At 44.0% G+C, this 18,944-nt stretch overlaps 1 protein-coding gene across 20 annotated transcripts in view; it reads right to left on the bottom strand.

The window, feature by feature from the left end:
• The window catches only part of CLASP2 (cytoplasmic linker associated protein 2), a 963,528-nt gene that overhangs the window by 474,314 nt on the left and 470,270 nt on the right, over positions 1 to 18,944 (bottom strand). For all 20 annotated transcript variants that reach the window (XM_029589622.1, XM_029589627.1, XM_029589623.1 and 17 more), the window contains one exon: positions 5,421 to 5,566. In XM_029589622.1, coding sequence (XP_029445482.1) covers positions 5,421 to 5,566 — 146 coding nt within the window. The remainder of the gene's footprint in view (positions 1 to 5,420; positions 5,567 to 18,944) is intronic.

The raw sequence follows: 18,944 nt of genomic DNA, 5'->3' as shown, positions 1-18,944 counted from the left end.
CTGTGATTATGGAGGACAGAGGCTGAAAAGCTTGAATCCATTGTTGTCGTAGAGTCCATTGTGTTACCCTCATGGCTAGTCTGGTCATGGGAGTGACTTGAACCGAGGATGCCATGTGTCCTAGGAGAACTAGGAATTGGCGAGCTGTGGCAGTGTCTTGAGACTGGAGCTGGTGAGCTAGGGACATGAGAGTTTGGACCCGTTGTAGCGGAAGGTAGGCCTTTGCCTGTAAGGTGTCCAAGTCTGCCCCAATGAAAGATAAGGTTTGAGATGGGACGAAGCAAGATTTCTCGTAATTGACAAGAAACCCTAAGGAAAGGAGTGTGTTGATTGTCAATTGTAGGGAGGACCGGGCAATCTGAGGGGTGGAGGCCCTGATCAGCCAGTCGTCCAGATAGGGGTATACGTGGACACCTTCCTTCCTGAGGAATGCTGCTACAACTACGAGGCATTTGGTGAAGACCCGTGGAGCAGATGCCAGACCGAAAGGCAGTACTCGGTATTGATAATGGTCGCGGCCTACTAGAAACCGCAGATATTTGCGATGGGATTGTGTTATCGCAATATGGGTATAAGCTTCCTTGAGGTCGAGGGAGCATAGCCAATCCCCTTTCTGCAGCAGAGGGAGTAACGTGCCCAGGGTTACCATCTTGAACTTTTCTTTTTGCAGATACTTGTTGAGGGCTCGAAGGTCTAAAATTGGACGTAGCCCTCCTGATTTCTTTGGAATTAGGAAGTATCTGGAATAGAATCCCTTGCCTCGTTGAGAGGGAGGAACGAGTTCTATAGCATTTGATTGCAGAAGAAGAGATACTTCCTGTTGTAATTGAGCCAAATGGCTGGATAGACTCCACGCTTGAAGCGGCGGGGAGTCTGCCGGAAGAGTTATGAAATTGAGGTGGTAACCCTGTGCGATAATCGCCAGCACCCACTGGTCTGAGGTAATCCGTATCCAATGCTGTAGAAAGTGGCACAGACGACCCCCTACAGGGATGTGGGGGAGTGGGATATGGCATGTGCTCCGAGTCGGGAAGTCAAAGGCCTGCCGCAGGCCCGGGGGGTGGGGCTACAGCAGGTCTTTGTTTCCGAGGTTGGCGTGGCTGAGGTCTGGTGGAGGATCGAGCCGGACGAGGCCTAGTCGACGGAGGGTAATAACGACGTGGCCGAAAGAATGACTTTTTGGAGTCCTTCTTAGGTGGTGGTTTGGAGGATACCTCAGATGGAACAGACGAAAGTTGTTTCAACGTCTCGTGGTGATCCTTCAATTCCGCCACAATTTGTTGAATCTGTTCTCCGAACAGATTATCCCCTAAGCAGGGTAAATCGGCTAGACGATCCTGAACCTCTGGGCGAAGGTTGGATGATTTTAACCAAGCCCAACGTCTGGCTGAGATGGCAGTAGCTGAGACTTTCGTGGAAGCATCGAAGATATCGTAGGCCGTTCGGATCTCGTGCTTCCCAGCTTCAAATCCTTTGTGAAGGAGGGCTTGAAGCTGTGGCTGGTATTGGTCCGGTAAGGTGTCAGCGTAGTCCTGCATTTGTTTAAGGATAGCTCTGTTGTACTGAGTCATATAAAGTTGGTATGAAGCTATACGAGATATCAACATAGCCCCATGATACACTTTCCTTCCCACACTATCAAGAAATTGGTTGTCCTTGATAGGGGGAGTGGAAGAGTGTGGCTTTAAACGCTTGACTTTCTTTTGCGCAGACTCAACTACAACAGAGCGATGATCCAGTTGAGACTTCTGAAATCCTGGTGCTGACTGAACGAGGTAGGTTGAGTCAGCTTTTTTATTGACTGGTGACACAGATGAAGGTGATTCCCAGTTTTTCTTTAAAAGATCCAGAAATACTTGGTGAATGGGGATGGAAGCGATGATCTTGGGGGCATCCAGAAATTGGAGCAGCTCCATCATTTGGTGCCTGTCATCGGTCTCAGATTGCAGCTGAAAAGGCACAACTTCTGACATCTCCTTTACAAAATTTATAAAGGAGAGATCTTCAGGAGGAGATCGTTTTCTACTCTCTGTAGGAGATGGTGGGGATGGTAAATCTGTATCTGAAGATGAATCATCACCCCAGGTATCATAAGGATCATGTAAGGTTTGCTGTCCTGAAGGACCTGGTAGAGGATCCAAAGGCATCGATGGAACCGGTGCTGCAAGCGGAACAGTGAACGGCATCGAGGGCTTCGGGGCCACCGATGGAATCGGTGCCGATCTTGGAATCGATGGAGCCGAAGGATAAATCGGTGGAAAGGTATGTGAAGGCACCGATGGAACGACACCGGACGGAGGAATCCGGAACGGTGTTTCTCCTGTCGATGAATGTCCTTCCGGAGATGATGGTGTAGTCGGTGCTAATGAAATCACCGATGGAAGGGCGCGCATAAGTGCCTCCATACGATTTAGTATCGGTGCCAACGCTTCCACTATAGGCTCGGTGGTCGGTTCCATCCTCGGTGGCAGAGTCGGTGCTGAGGTCGGTGCCTGAGGCGGTGCCGGAATCGGTGCCGGAGGCGGTGCCGGTGGAGGCTGGAATCTTCGCATCGCATTCTCGATGGCCTCCTGGACCAGACGGTCCAGTTCTGCCCGGAGACCAGGGGTAAGCATACCCGGCTCGACGGGAGAGGGAGGCTGAGGCAGGGCCGGAGGGACCACCGTAACCGGTGGGATCACGGCCCCCGCACCCCGGGAGGGTGAGGGTTTCCTCGGTGCCTGCGAACGAGACGTGGACGGTGCCAGGTCCGACCGAGGCTTTTTCTTCGGTGGCTCGGCCTGTTCAGAGGTCGATGGTTGCGGATCCTCGACGGGCCGAGACTTGTGCCGTCGATGGCGATGCTTATCCTTCCAATCTCCTCGGTCATCCGGGGAGGGGACAGGAGTCGACGGCCGAGAAGTCATCGATGGTGGACGGTCACCGGCGGGTTGGTGATGGTGGTGCAACTTCGACGGTGCCGGTTCCGATGACGTCGATGCTATCGATGGCGTTGGGGTGGGTGCATGGAAGAGGAGCCCCATCTTCTCCATCCTGGCCTTGCGACCCTTAGGTGTCATTAAGGCACATTTGGTGCAAGTCAGGACATCATGCTCACTACCCAAACATAAAACACAAACCCTATGGGGGTCAGTGATGGACATAGTCCGGGTACAATCCGGACATCGACGGAACCCCGTCACCATGGCTTAAGGCCAAATTTAGGCGCGGGCTCAGTAAGTTCCCACAGGCCTCAAGGGCCAAAATCGACGGCCGCCGATTAAAAAAGGGAAAAAACTTACCGGTTTCCGCGAAAGTGACAAAAATTTGTCGAAGGGAGACCCCTGAGGGGCAAATTTTCTTCGGATAGAAAAATACCGAATTCCTGTCAGGAACGTGGTAAGAGAGCTCCTTTCACCGCGTGGCAACTGCTGCGCGGAAAAAAGAAGACTGAAGGGAGACCCCTGCTGGCTGCAGGGTCAGTGCCTTGCTGGGCATGCCCAGTAGGGGCCAGTCAAAGTTCTGTTTAAACTTTGACAGAAGTTTTCCGTGGTGGGCTCCATCCTCGATGTCACCCATTTGTGAGGACAACCATCCTGCTTGTCCTGTGAGAAACAGATGTTCTACCACTGTGTGCAACAAAATGTTCATTATACCTTCTATGAATACTGACCTCAGAGGGACACAGTCTATAAAAGATGGATGCTGACAGGTCAGGTATGTTCCAGCAAAGAAACATTGTCTCAGCAGAGAAGCAGGATAAGGAACTTTGCTCAGAACAACAATACGGGCCCAGCTTATCTGATCTGCCTATTTACTTAAGAGCTATAATTTTTTTTTAATTTTTTTTTTTATTAAACATGAGCTAAACTCAGTACAGGGGCAGGTCACAAAGACAAAAAAATATCCAAAGGGCAATTTATCAGAAAGGTCAGCTCACAGAAAAGTGCTGACACTGCAAGATAGCTCGCTGGTCAAGAGATTACTGGACCATACTCTGCTCCAGAATTGCCACGCAGCAGGAGCAATGACCCCCCCCCCTTCCAATGGGAGAGGGAGGCAAAATTCTAAAAGGAAGAAATGACCCCTTTTTGTGCTGATTGACTATATGCATTAACTATTGCATATTCATGCCCTGACTGTTAAAAAGCTGCAGCAGAGAGAGACTCAGGGCGGCAGCTGGCAGAGAGAGTCTCTGACACCTGAGAGACTCAGACACTCAAAAACCCTGCCCCTCCCTGGGTTGAGGAGGTAGAGGACCGGATGGTCCGGAGAGACTAGAGAGAGGAAAGCCCTGCCTGATATCTGGCTGCTGGCCACAAAGCCAGAGACGGCCCCAGCGTTGACATCTCCTCAGCCCAGCCAGGACCAGGACAGTCCCCGAGATCTCCAATCAGAGATTGCCCTAGATGTAAACAGAAGGGAATCTCTGTAAATTGGGTGAAGCTAGCCAGCTAGTTACCTTTATTAATACTCTAAGTAGGCCAAGGTTTCTAGCACATTTCAATCCACTAATGATGCAGAGCTTTATTTAGTATAAACGGATGCTTAGTAGCAAGGATTTTAGAGACATGTACTGTTTATTTTATTCTAAATACTAATCCCGCAAAGTCTGACAAATAAAAGTTTAATTCTGTGAATAAACACATGGTCTTTTCTGAACTGTTTGGATTGTGTAAGTATAGGAGATAACAGAGAGAACTGTCTGTTGCACTGCTGGCCCCGATAGGTGTGGGGGAGGGAGAACGAGGTTACCGAATCCATCCCACTGCTTACAACATCTAAAATAACTTCTGCACTATTTGTTAGGCCTGGTTCCTTTTACAGGCCTTGCTGCACTAACTTTGTGGGATACTGCCAATCAGTCATTGACATTGACTACTGATGGCAAGTGTCCTAACAGCTGAATGTTTCAAAATTATGCCAGAGAGCTTTTTATGTATTTGTCTGTGGTCACCACAATGTGCTTAGATTTATTCTTTTTAAGACTATGGTTTTGATTAATTGCTTCCATCTGGGTGTTTTGTGCAGAAGATGACCTGAATTTCAAAACACTGTCACAATAAATATTCTAAAACATCATTCCGATACATACAGGCTAAATAAACAATCTAATTAAAAATTTGAGAGGAAACCTCAAATTTTGGCTCACTAGCCAAATCTCATCACCAACCACTAGATTTCTGCTACAACCACTGTTCCCTCTAAGCTGTGCATGTATACGTAGGTTGTGAACCCTGCGCGCACACAAAACATAGTGCGCACAAGAAATCTTGGTATTATTTGCATTGTACTGGCTCGTAGTGCACAAATCTGAACTTGGCTTATAAAAAATTGCACAAAAATAAAATTTTTGCATACGCAGTCTTTCAAAAATTTGAGGGAACATCTGCTATACCATATGCACAAGTTTACTTATGTCCACAAACATGCATACTTACGCTACAGTGATGCAGGCTTCTCTAACCACCTGTGATCTGAGATCCTTGACTGACAATTTGAAAGCTCCATCCAACAACCGCAAATGCTGGAAAAAGCAATCATAATCTGCAGCTCCAGCAACTAGCAACGACCGAACCTTCTTGAGCTATAAAATTAAAATTGGACAACACCATGAATGACCTAGCACAGAAAGATTTTAAAATTAAAGAGCCCCCTCCTCTCCTCGCCCACCAAATATTTTACCGCTCTCCCCACTTCATAACTCCCCTCCCTAATTATTTCTGTAAATAATTCACCTGTATATAATGTTTTTCATTGCGTATATCTATCCTTTTTATATCGCTTGTTAACTTGTACAGTTTTACCTTTGTTTTCTCCCCCCACTCCCCACTCCCCGCCACCCAGTTCGCCTATCAGTTTCATTGTAAAGCCCAGTTGGCTATTTTATGTTACACGGAAACCGATGTGATGTTCTCCTAACAAATGTCGGTATACAAAAATGGCAAATAAATAAATAAATAAATAACACAGATTACTGCAAATGGAGGTTTCAACAGAGCGAGCTGCAACATATGAAGTACATTCTAGTCATAGAAAGCTTATTCCTTAATAAAATTGGTTAAGTCTATAAGGTGCTATCAGCCTCTGTGTTGTTTCAGCAAAGTATGGGGGTTATTTTCTAAACCCTTATCTCATGTGTTAGGGCCCTAACGCGCGCGATAAGGCCATAATCGCATGCGATATGATGCAAATTAGGGGGAGGGGAGGAGTCAGCAGTGTTTTTGCTGCCGGCGATAATGTTTCTAACATTATTGGCGGCAGTAGCCCGCCGAATAGCACCACCTTTCACGGTGGCGCTATTTGGTGCGAAAGCCGGCAGCTGGCGCATCGCAGTGATGTGAAGGCTGCGGCTTTCGCAGCCCCCCCCCCCCCCCCCCCTTTTTTGCAGGATTCATCATTCTGCGTTGAATGATGAATCCCGGCCTTAGTTAGCTTTTACTGCCATACATTTTGTTCCCCATCTCTCTTCATGGTGGCACAGAGGAAACCAAGATTGCCAGTGGAAAAGGCTCTTGAAGAAAAACCAGCTGCTTGTCAATCCCCCTCCACCATTTCTTTAGCACCTTTAAAAATCACTCAAGGATAGAGCAGAGACCACTACACCTTGTGAGTCATAATAGCATTGGCTCAAAGTTGTCCACTCCAGAGAGAAGACGCAACTCTGAGAAAATACCACAACTAAAAATCAGGATTTTTTCCCTTATTTTTCCTTAGAAAATGTATGCAGCACCATCCAATAAATGCCAGACACTTAACAGTTTAACTGACATAGCTTTTTTAGACGAGATGAAACATGTTAAAAAAAAATAAAATCACTACAAAAAATTCATATGCTGTGCTGTAGTCAACAGAAGTATGAAAAATACTTCTGCTTTTGAAAGAATATTTTATCATGTACCAGTCTACCTCATTCTGAACCCTTTGGACTCAGTTAATAAGGGAGAAGGGCAAAGCTTTAAAAAACAACTAGAATTATTCAAACTTTAAAACATTAAGAACTTCCCTGTGTTTCTTCTGATGCACAACATGGCAATAGGTATTATGAAGAATATTCAGCATTTTGCTTTCTGGAACAGGCCAAATCCACTGACCATGTTATGCCAATGTTGTATCACCTAAGCTGGCTCACAGTGGACAGCAGGATAAAATTTAACACTTTGTTATCATCTTCAAATGTGTGAATCAACTAGCCCCTGAATATCTTTCTCAGCTTGTGCTCTCCTACACCCCTACAAGAGAACTCTGATCCTCCCAACAAGCCCTACTAACCCTCCCCTTCACTGGCTTCAGCAAGACAATCATACATGAGACTCTGCGCCTTTAGCTGCTCTGCCCCCCTACACCACCACCTGGAAACTTGTTACCTGGTCTTCTGAAAAAAAAGTTAAAGCTTTCCAATTTAGCCAGATTTTCTCCTAGACTCCACACAGCAGACTCATCTACTAGTACCTGCCCACCAGAAGTCTACCTTACTGCGTATCCTACAAGGTTTGATCAACTCCACGCTCTCTTTGTTTTTATTTATCTAAAAGATTTATTAACCACCTATAAAACATGGCAGGTGGTTTACAAATTAACAATCGTAAAATTATACATACATAAGAAAAAAAGTTAAAAACAAACAAAAATAGTTACATAACCATGGATCAACGCCCTCATTAGCCAAAAACAGTGCCAGAGAAGACTGATATAAAACATGAAAAATTCAAAAACTCTAAAAGCATGCCTGATAAAAGATCTTAATTCTTCAAACCTTCAACATAAAAGCCCTCAACTGACGAGGACTTCTATACTAACAAGATTAAAACTACGGTATATCCTCCTTAAATATATATATATGCATCTCCAAAGCACCTACTTTATTCCTACCTAATGCACTCCATTTCTTAACTACTTCCAATCTACCTCACACCTAGATAACATATCTGCATATATCTATTAATTGTGTACTCGTTTACTCACTATGTAACGAAATCTACCTTGAGCTGAGTCGAAAAAATCGGCATTGGTCCATGCAGGCCAGAAGAAATGAGCCTGCAGCGACTGCCATGGACTGCATGACCCAAACAAAGGAGGGAGCTGCGGAGTCTAGTGGAGCCTGAATGAGCGAGGTAGACAATGAGCTTGGGCAAGGTAGGAGAAAGTGGAGGGGTCTTGATAAAGAGGGGCTGGAAGACAGAGTGAAAGTCAGAGGGCTCTTACTGGGGTGAAGGAAGAGAAATAGAGAAGGAGAGCTCTCTCTTTATGCCTCTCACAGTAATCAATTCCAGGGACAGGGTGGCAGGGAAGGAGGAAGCAGACAGAAGAACTAGAGGTCTTGCAAAGGGGAAGCAGACAGAGACACAATTAGGGGCTCTCGCTGACTTGAGGGGATAGAACTGATAGGAGGAATTCTAGCCTTGTGGGACAGGAGATACCGAGTGAGGGAAGAGGGGGGGGGGGGGGGGTTTGAGCCTAATGGGAGAGAAGTCAGCCCTAGGGGGAGGGGGAGGAAGCAAGTGAACTCAAGGGGGACGAGAGATCAAGCATGGAGAAGAGTTTCAAGCCTTAAGGAGGAGATGGATGGGGAGGGTCAATAAGCCTGCAGATGGGGAGAGCAATCTAGAGGGGTCAGGAAGTAAGATGAGAAAAATCTATACAATAAAATTAAAAATCCTGCATCTCTGAATAATAACTTTTTTCTGTATTGCACTATAAATTATTAAATATAATCGGTTCATTTATTCATTTACTCATAATTTCTGGTCATGTGAGATAATCAGCACTTTCTGGGGACGAATTGCTAAATTGTGCAATCAATTACTCCAAATACAGCTACCTTTGGACCCTATGTTGTGGCTCTTTGGGGTAAATAAATCCACTGCTCAGAATCCTAATAAATATAGTTTAAAATTTATTCAGAAAGTAAGCATGACGGGGAAAAAATCTATTCTAGCCTGTTGGGTATCTACTGAAGGTCCAAAATATGAACAATGGTTTAAATTGCTGATGCGTTTATATACATTGGAATATGCTAGTGGACAAATTACTTCGGAAAAAAGAAGGATGGCGATGCAGAAAACCTGGCAACCACTGGCAGATTACTTGACTCCTAAGACGATCTAGCGGGAATTGAGATAGACAGTCAGAGGGAATATGGCTGGTTGGGAGACCTCTTGTGAGGGTTGGCATGCCGGGCAGCTGGCTAGTTATAGTTACAGTTCCACCTTGTCCTACCCTATGTACACGACTCCTGAGTTAGAAGCGAAATACCTGGTTGACCAATAGGCCTGTTTTGACTCTTTGCTGACACACACGTTAGAGAATCTTTGCACACATTTAGGGGTAATGGGAAGGGAAGGGGGGCATAGGGGAGGGAAGGGGAGGGGGTATTGGGACACATGGGAGGAATATACAACGTGTACTACTCTGTAATTTAGCATTACCATTTACTTTATTCCTTTCCTTTTGGCATTCAGAGTCATGGGCAAGTCAAGGTTCAGATATAACCTGTTATATCTTATATTACTGTTTTTTATATATATATTTTTTTTTACTTCAATGTATAAACCTTGCTATTATAAGCGGGATATATGACATATTTACAGCTACACTGTTAGTTTTTCTGGAACTTGACCACAAATGCCCAAAAGTTAAAATGATGTTAAACTGTTAAACTGTTATTAAGTTAAACGGTTAGAATGTACTGGCGATGTTTTGTTGTTCTGGATTAATGTACATTCTTGTCTGTGATTGTCTTTATACATTAATGGCACTATTGCTAATCGCAACTCATTGTATATTGCCACCCTTTAAAATCAATAAACATAATTCACAAAAAAAAATTATTAAATATAAATTACAACATATGGGTAATTTACAGGTATTATTCGTGCATGAATAAATATACAATATATACCTGTGTCTATTTTCATCAATTTATTTATTTTTATTTATTTACTTTTATATACCGGTGTTCGATTTTACATATCACATCGGTTTACATTTAAACAAAATTTTAAATATTTATTTACTTTTATTACATACATATAATTAAAAAAAAAAAAACCTTGAAAATTCTGTTCTTGGGAATTAGGAGCTGGAATTGGTTGGGAACTGTTGTATAAAAGAATTAGTTATATATATGCAAAATAGTAAAAATGTATGAATTTTAATGTAATAGAGATAAGTGCAATAGGTAATACTGTATTGAGGTGATATATGAATGAATGTGGTATGAGTGGATAATGTTAAATATGGTTTTTTTAAATTATGTATATGTAATAAAAGTAAATAAATATTGATGACTATAAATTATTACTCAGTCAGTGGTTATATTGTTTCATCTGAACAAATAAAAGTCTGCAGAATTTTTCATAATTTTAAAATGGTGTGCACAAAATTTGAAAATTTTTTGCACAGAATACCCCTAGGAGTACCAGATGCACTTTTGTATATAGGCCAAACACAGCAGCCATATCACGTATCTAGAGAGAGCAGTAAGTAGAGTTGCTTACCTGTAACAGGTGTTTTCTGAAGACAGGATGTTAGTCCTCACACATGGGTGACATTATTAGAGGAAGCCCTGATGTGGAAAACATATGTCAAAGTTTCTAGAACTTTGATTAAACACACTGAGCATGCCCTATACCATGTGTCCACGTGGGGTCCCCTCTTCAGTCCCATAGCATAGAAATGATAGCAGAAAAGGACCAATGGTCCATCCAGTCTGCCCAGCAAGCTCATGGTAGTTTCTGATTACGATACAAGTCACCCCCATCAGTTTTCCAGACCATCAAAGCCAGGGCCCTTGTTGGTTGCTGTTGGAGTACAAAATCCCAGTTATCTCTTGCCGTGAAGCAAAGAGCAATGTTGGAATTCCTTCAAGAGGTACAGGCTTATTGGTTAAGGGTAGTAAACGCTGCATGAGCAAGTTACCCCATGCTTATTTTCTTTCCTAGACTGCAAAATTCAATGTCCTTGTTGGTTGCTGTCCAAATCTAATTCCCCATTTCCTCTTTTCCCCCTGCCATTCAAGCGCAGAGCAATTATAGAGTTGCATCAATAGTTTGAAGGCTTATTACTTAAGGGTAGTAACCGCCACACTAGCAAGTTACCCCCATGCACTCATGTCTTCATTTCCATCCTCTAGTCTTTAGGGATCCACAGCGTTTATCCCATGCTCCTTTGAAATCTTTCACTATTTTTGCCTTCACCACCACCTGTGGAAGGGCATTCCAGGCATTCACCACCCTCTCCGTGAAGAAATATTTCCTGATGCTGGTTCTGAGTCACCTCCATGGAGTTTAATATCATGACCCCCTAGCTCTATTTACTTCTTTCCAACAGAAGAGGTTTGTTATTGCTTGTGCATCATTAAAACCTTTCAGGTATCTGAAGGTCTGTATCATATCTCCCATGCACCTCCTCTCCTCCAGGGTATACATATTTAGGTCATAAGAAGGTAAGAACATAAGAAATTGCCATACTAGGTCAGACCAAGGGTCCATCAAGCCCAGCATCCTGTTTCCAACAGAGACCAATCCAGACTACAAATACCCAAACACTAAGCAGATCCCATGCTACCGCTGCCAGCAATAGCAGTAGCTATTCCCCAAGTCAACCCGCTCAATAGCGGTCAAGGGACCTCTCCTCCAAGAACGTATCTAAACCTTTTTTAAACCCAGCTACACTAACTGTACTAACCACATCCTCTGGTAACAAATTCTAGAGCTTAATTTTGCATTGAATGAAAACGTATTTTCTCCGATTAGTTTTAAATGTGCTACTTGCTAACTTCATGCAGGGCCCACTATTCCTTCTATTATATGAAACAGTAAATAACCAATTCACATCTACCCATTCTAGATCTCTCATGATTTTAAAGACCTATAACATATCCCACCTCAGCCATCTCTTCTCCAAGCTGACCAGCCCAAACCTCTTTAGCTTTTCCTCATAGAGGAGCTGTTCCATCTCCTTTATCATTTTAGTCGCCCTACTCGGTACCTTCTCTAGTGCAATTGTATCTTTTTTGAGATGCGGCAACCAGAATTGTACATAGTACTCAAAGTGTGGTCTCACCATGAAGCGATACAGACACATTATGACATTTTCCGTTTATTCACCATTACCTTCCTAATAATTCCTAACATTCTGTTTGCTTTTTAAACTGCGGCAGCACACTGAACTGATGATTTCAATGTATTATCCACTATGATGCCTAGATCTTTTTCCTGGGTGATAACTCCTAATATGGAACTAAACATTGTGTAACTACAGCATGGGTTATTTTTAGCTATATACAATGCCTTGCACTTGTCCACATTAAATATAAGCTGCCATTTGGATGCCTAATCTTCCAGTCTCGCAAGGTCCTCTAGCAATTTATCACAATCTGCTTCCGATTTAATTTTGTATCATCTGCAAATCTGATTATTCTCACTTGTCATATTCCTTTCCAGATCATTTATAAATATATTGAAAAGCACCAGTCCAATACAGAACCCTGAGGCACTCCACTGTTTACCCTTTTCCACTGAGAAAATTGACCATTTAAGCAGTCTCTGTTTCCTGTCTTTTAACAAGTTTGTAATCCCCGAAAGGACATCACCTCCAATCCCATGACCTTTTAGTTTTCTTAGAAACCTCTCAAGAGGGACTTTGTCAAATGTCTTCTGAAAATCCAAATACACTATATTTACCGGTTCACCTTTATCCACATTTATTAACCCCTTCAAAAAAATGAAGCAGATTTGTGAGGCAAGACTTCCCTTGGGTAAATCCATGCTGTGTTCCATTAAACCATGTCTTTCTATATGCTCTGTGATTTTGATCTTTAGAATAGTTTACACTATTTTCCCTGCACTGAAGTTAGGCTCACTTCCTGGATTGCCCATGGAATCCTTTTTAAATATTAAGGTTACATTGGCCACCCTCCAGTCTTGAGGTACAATGGATGCTTTTAATGATAGGTTACAAATGTTAACTAATAGATTTGAAATTTCATTTTTTAGTTTCTTCAGAACCCTGGGATGCATACCATCCAGTCCAGATGATTTTCTACTCTTTAGTTTGTCAATTTGGCCTACTACAACTTCCAGGTTTCACAGTGATTTGGTTCAGTTCATCTGAGTCATCACCTTTGAAAACCATCTCCAGAACCAGTATCTCCCCAACATCCTCATTAGTAAACACAGAAGCAAAGAATTCATTTAGTCTTTCTGCTATGGCCTTATCTTCCCTAAGAGCCCCTTTAACCCCTCGGTCATCTAACGGTTTAACAGATTCCCTCAGAAGTTTCTTGCTTTGGATATAGTTTTAAAAGTTTTTATTATGAGTTTTTGCCTCTACGGCCAACTTCAATTCAAATTCCATCTTAGCCTGCATTACCAATGCTTTAAACTTAACTTGACAATGCTTATGCTTTTTCCTATTTTCTTCAGATGGATCCTTCTTCAAATTTTTGAAGGATGTTTTTTTTTTTTTTAAACTAAAATAACCTCTTTAACCTCACCTTTTAACCATGCAGTAATCGTTTTGCCTTCCTTCCACCTTTCGTAATGCATGGAATACATCTGGACTGCATTTCTAAGATTGTTTAAAAATATAGTGTCCATGCCTGTTGAACACTTTTAACCTTTGTAGCTGCACCTTTCAGTTTATTTCTATTTTCCTCATTTTATCAAAGTTTCCCTTTTGAAAATTTAGTGTTAGAGCTGTAGATTTACATATTATCCCCCTTCCAGTCATTAGTTCAAATTTGATCATGTTATGATCACTATTCCCAAGTGGCCCCACCACCATTACATCTCACCAAATCCAGCATTCCACTAAGAATTACATCTAAAATAGCTCCCTCTCTCGTTTGTTCCTGAACCAATTTCTCCATGAAGCAGTTGTTTATTCCATCCAGGAACCTTATGTCTCTAGCATGTCCTGATGTTACATTTACCCAGTCAATACTGGGGTAACTGAAATCTCCCATTATTACTATACTGACAAATTGGTTAGCTTCCCTGATTTCTCTTAGCATTTCATCATCTGTCTGACCATTTTGGCCAGGTGCATGGTAGTATACTCCCATCACTATACTCTTACCCAACACACATGGGATTTCTACCCATATAGATTCTACTGAGCATTTAATCCTTCAATTTCTCCTCATAAGTCAACTGATGGAGACCATCCACCATTCTGGTGATCCTTCTCTGGACCACCTCCATCCTGTCTCTGTCCCTTTTGCGATACAGTCTCCGGAACTGAACACAGTACTCCAGGTGAGGCATCACCAAGGACCTATACAACGGGATTATCACCTCCTTTTTCTTACTAGTTATTCCTCTTTCTATGCAGCCCAAAATTATTCTGGCTTTAGCTATCGCCTTGTCACATTGCTTTACCTTCTTCAGATCTCCAGACACTATTATCCCAAGATCCCTTTCTTGGTCTGTGCACATCAGTTTTTCATCTCCTATCACATACCGCTCTTTTGGATTACCGCACCCCAGATGCATGACACTGCACTTCCTGGCATTGAATCCCAGCTGCCATATCTTTGACCACTGTTCAAGCTTCCTTAAATCATGTCTCATTCTCTCTACTCCTTCCGGCGTGTCCATTTTGCTGCATATCTTAGTATCATTCGCAAACAGACAAACTTTACCTTCTATCCTTTCCTCAATGTCAGTCACAAAGATATTGAACAGAACCAGTTCCAACACCGATCCTTGTGGCACTCCGCTTAACACTGCTGTCTCTTCAGAGTAGGTTCCATTTATCATCGCACGCTGTCTTCTGTCCATCAACCTGTTTGTAATCCACACCACCACTTTGGCACTCACTCCCAAGCTTCTAATTTTATTCACAAGCCTCCTATGTGGACCATATCAAAAGCTCTGCTGAAATCCAAGTAAATCACATCAAGCACTCTTTCTTGATCCAATTCTTTAATTACCCAATCAAAAAAAAAAAAATCAATCAGATTTGTCTGACAAGACCTTCCCCTAGTAAGTCCATGTTTCTTTGGATCCAGCAAGCCTCCTGACTACAGATAGTTCACTATTATTTCCTTTAGAAGAGCCTCCATTAATTTTCCCACCACTGAGGTGAGGCTAATCAGCCTGTGGTTTCCAGCTTCCTCTTTGCTACAATTCTTGTGGAGCGGGACCACCACCACTCTTCTCCAATCACTCGGCACCATTCCTGTTTCCAGGGACCTATTGAACAGGTCATGTAGCAGACCCGCCAGCACATCTCTGAGCTCTCTCAGTATCCTGGGGTGAACCTCATCCAGCCCCATGGCCTTGTCAACTTTCAGTTTTGCTAGCTCATTCCATACAGTTTTGCTAGCTCATTCCATACATTCCTTTCTGTAAATATAGTTTCATTTACCACATCTCCATCTTCGGTCTTGTTAACCAGCAATGGTCCTTCCCCAGGGTCTTCGCTCTCCACACATTGATCACTGTTACCTTTCAATTTCACTATGCCACTTGGGACCTTTCTCCTTTCTCTATTTGTAAAATATTTATCACCTCTCTTTACCTCTTTGGCAATTCTTTCTTCTGCTTGACTTTTAGCTTTCTTGATTTCCTTCATCTCCCTCAGTTTCACCAGATATTCTTCCCTATCTTCCTCATTTTGGGATCCTCTCTATTTCTTGAATGCTGAATTACAATTAAAATAAAATAAAATAAAATAGAAGAAACCCAACTCTGCAGGGTGGCGGGCGTGTTTCATGATGACTAACATCCTGCTGTTCTCAGAGAACACCTGTTACAGGTAAGCAACTCTACTTTCTCCTAGGACAAGCAGGATGTAGTTCTCACACATGGGTAGCTACAGGATGCTGCCCAACAGAAAAAGGGGATCAACAGACACCTAGCCAAGTGCCAACGAGCACAACACTACCGTGCTGTGGGTTACAGAGCAGGAGACAGCCTGAACCCAAACAACAGGCCCTAGGTTGGGAGGGTTGGGTTCTACAGATCAAAGAGATTCCGAAGGACAGACTGGCGAACCTACTGTCGCGGCAGCCATCCCTATACAGACAGTAATGTAATGTGAATGTGTGAAGGGAACTCGATGTCACAGTCTTGCAGATCTCCTCCACAGGAACTACTCTCAAGTGGGCCACCGACGCTGCCATGGCTCTGATAGAATGAGCTTTTACATGACACCCAAGATACAGTCCCACCTGGGCATAACAGAAGATGCAATCTTCTATCAATTGGATAGTGTCTGGTATCGGCAATGCCCAATCTATTCTTATCAAAAGAAACAAAAAGCTGGGTGGACTGTCTATGGGCTTCTGTCCACTCCAGATAGAAGGCTACGGTCTGCTTGCAGTCCAAACTGTGCAGTGCTCATTCACCTTGGTGCGAATGGGGCCTGGTAAAAAAAAAAATTATTGGCAGGACAATTGACAGTTAAGGACGGAACTTATGCTGTGTACTCAAGACCGCCCTGTTGTGATAAAATTTAGTATAAGATGGATCAGTCACTAAGGCCTGTAGCTTACTGACCCTGAGCACTGAGGTGACTGCCACCAAAAATATGACATTCCAGGTCAGGTACTTCAGGTTACAGGCGCACAACAGCTCAAAAGGAGCTTTTATCAGCTGAGCTAACACCATGCTGAGGTCCCAAGACACAGTGAGAGACCTTAGGGAAGGCTTCAACTGAAACAGACCCTGCATGAAATGGACAATTATAGGCTATACAGAGATAAGCATAGCACTTACACCATGTTGGTATGCGCCAATTACACTCAGATGAACTCTAACAGAGTTGATTTTCAAGCTAGCCTCTGATAGGTGTAGAAAGTAATCAAGCAGTTTTTGTCTGGGGCAGGAAAACAGACCTAGGGCCGCCTTCTCACACCACATGGAAAACCTCCTTCACTTCAGTCCATAGGAATTTCTAGTGGAAGGCTTTCTAGAAGCCAAAAGGACCCGAGACACATCTTCTGAAAGATCAAACAACTGCAGAATCAACTTCTCAACATCCAGGCTGTGAGTGACAGGGCCTGGAGGTTGGGATGCCGCAGCATGCCCTGATCTTGCCTGATGAGACCTGGGGAAGTCCCCAGACTGATTGATTTCCAGATGGACAACTCTCACAGGAGTGGAAACCAGACCTGTCTCGAACAGTGAAGAGCTATGAGGATCACAGCCCTCTGTCCTTGCGAAGCTTCAAGGGAGTCTTCACCACTAAGGGAATCGGACACGCATACAGAAGACCCCTGCCCCAATGACGGGCAAGGGCATCCGATGCTGATTTGCCATCTAACCTGTACATGGAGCAGTACCGAGGCACCTTCCTGTTGCAGAAAGATGCAAAGAGATCTACGTCCGGGCTCCCCCAGAGGTGGAATATCCGATTCACTACTCCTTGCTCCAGGGACCACTTGAAGGGTCTGAAGCTCGACTCAGCCTGTCTGCTTCCATGTTCTCCATCCCAGCCAGGTACATGGCCCTGAGCACCATCCAGTGGGAAAGGGCCCACGACCAGATCTGGACTGCTTCCTGACACAAGAGGTACGACCCGGTGCCCCCCTGCTTGTTGACATACCACATAGCTACCTGGTTATCAGTCTGGATCAGGATAACTTTGTTGGACAGCTGATCACTGAAAGCCCATCATGTGTACTGGATCGCCTGAAGCTCCAGGAAGTTGATTTGACAAGCAAGTTCTACAGTGGACCAAAGACCATGGGTGTCAAGCCCATCTACATGAACTCCCCACTCCTGGGTAGATGCATCTGTGGTTAGAACAATTAGGACTCCAAAACAAAATCCCCTGTTCCACATTGGAAAGTACCCGTCACCAGGAAAATGAATTCCTGAGAGACACCGTGACTCAGATGCAATCCTGGAGGCTCTGAGTGGCCTAGCGCCACTGTGACCTCAAGGTCCATTGGGCTACTTGTATGTGTAAATGTGCCAGGGCAGTAACATGGACTGTTGCAACCATATGGTCCAACAGCCTCAACATGTGCCAGGCTGATACTGCTGGCTCTTTTGAATCTGACACAATGGTCGTCACAACGACAGCCCTCTGGCAGAACAGAAAGGCCTTGGCCTGAGCGGTGTCTAGCAGGGCTCCTATGAAGACCAACTGAGGTGACAGGCTGAGATGGGACTTTGGGTAGTTGATAACAAACCCTAGTGACTCCAAAACATGAATAGTCAAAGGAATGGACCTGATGGCCCCTGCTTGATACATGGTTTTGACCAGCCAATCGTCCAGATGCGGGAAGATATGCACTCCCAGTCTGCAGAGGTGCGTTACCACCAGGGTTAGACATTCTGTGAAGATCGGTGGAGTGGACACCAGCCCGAACAGCAACACACTGTACGGAAGATCTTGATGTAAGTGTATGCATCCTTTAGGCTGAGGGAGCAAAACCAGTCCCCTTTTTGCAAAAGGGGGATCAAGGTGCCCAGGGAAATCATCTTGAACGTTTCTCTTTTTAGAAAATTGTTCAAGGTCCTTAAGTCTAGGATAGGACAAAATCCTCCTGTTCTCTTTGGAATTAGGATTTACCTGGAGTAGAATCCCCACCCTCTTTGCCCTAGTGGTACAGACCCAACTACTCTGGCTGTTAAGAGGGAGGAGAACTCCGCTTTTAGGACCTCTTGATGTGCTACCAGCCCCCAACGTGGGCATGAAAAGCAATTTGGCCAGACACCCAACAGATTTAATTGGTACCCCTGACGGATGACACTCAGAACCCACTGGTCCAAGGTTACACTGAGTCACTGGTTCACAAAGAACCGCAGCTTGCCCCAGATTGGAGGGTCTGGGCAACCAGCTTATGCTCTCTGCGGCCCAATCAAAACCCCGTCCACAAAGATGACTAAGAAGCCAGCTGGAGCTTGGGAGCTCTCTGCTGCCTGGAATGGCCACGGTAGCTCTGATGGTGCTAATGGGATCGAGGAGACAGATGATAGTACTTCCTTTGGCGAAAGAAAGACTTC

Source organism: Rhinatrema bivittatum, chromosome 2 (genome assembly GCF_901001135.1).
Source record: "Rhinatrema bivittatum chromosome 2, aRhiBiv1.1, whole genome shotgun sequence".
Lineage (NCBI taxonomy): Eukaryota > Metazoa > Chordata > Amphibia > Gymnophiona > Rhinatrematidae > Rhinatrema > Rhinatrema bivittatum.
Note: the sequence above shows the minus strand (reverse complement) of the source record. Positions and strands in the feature narration are given on the sequence as shown.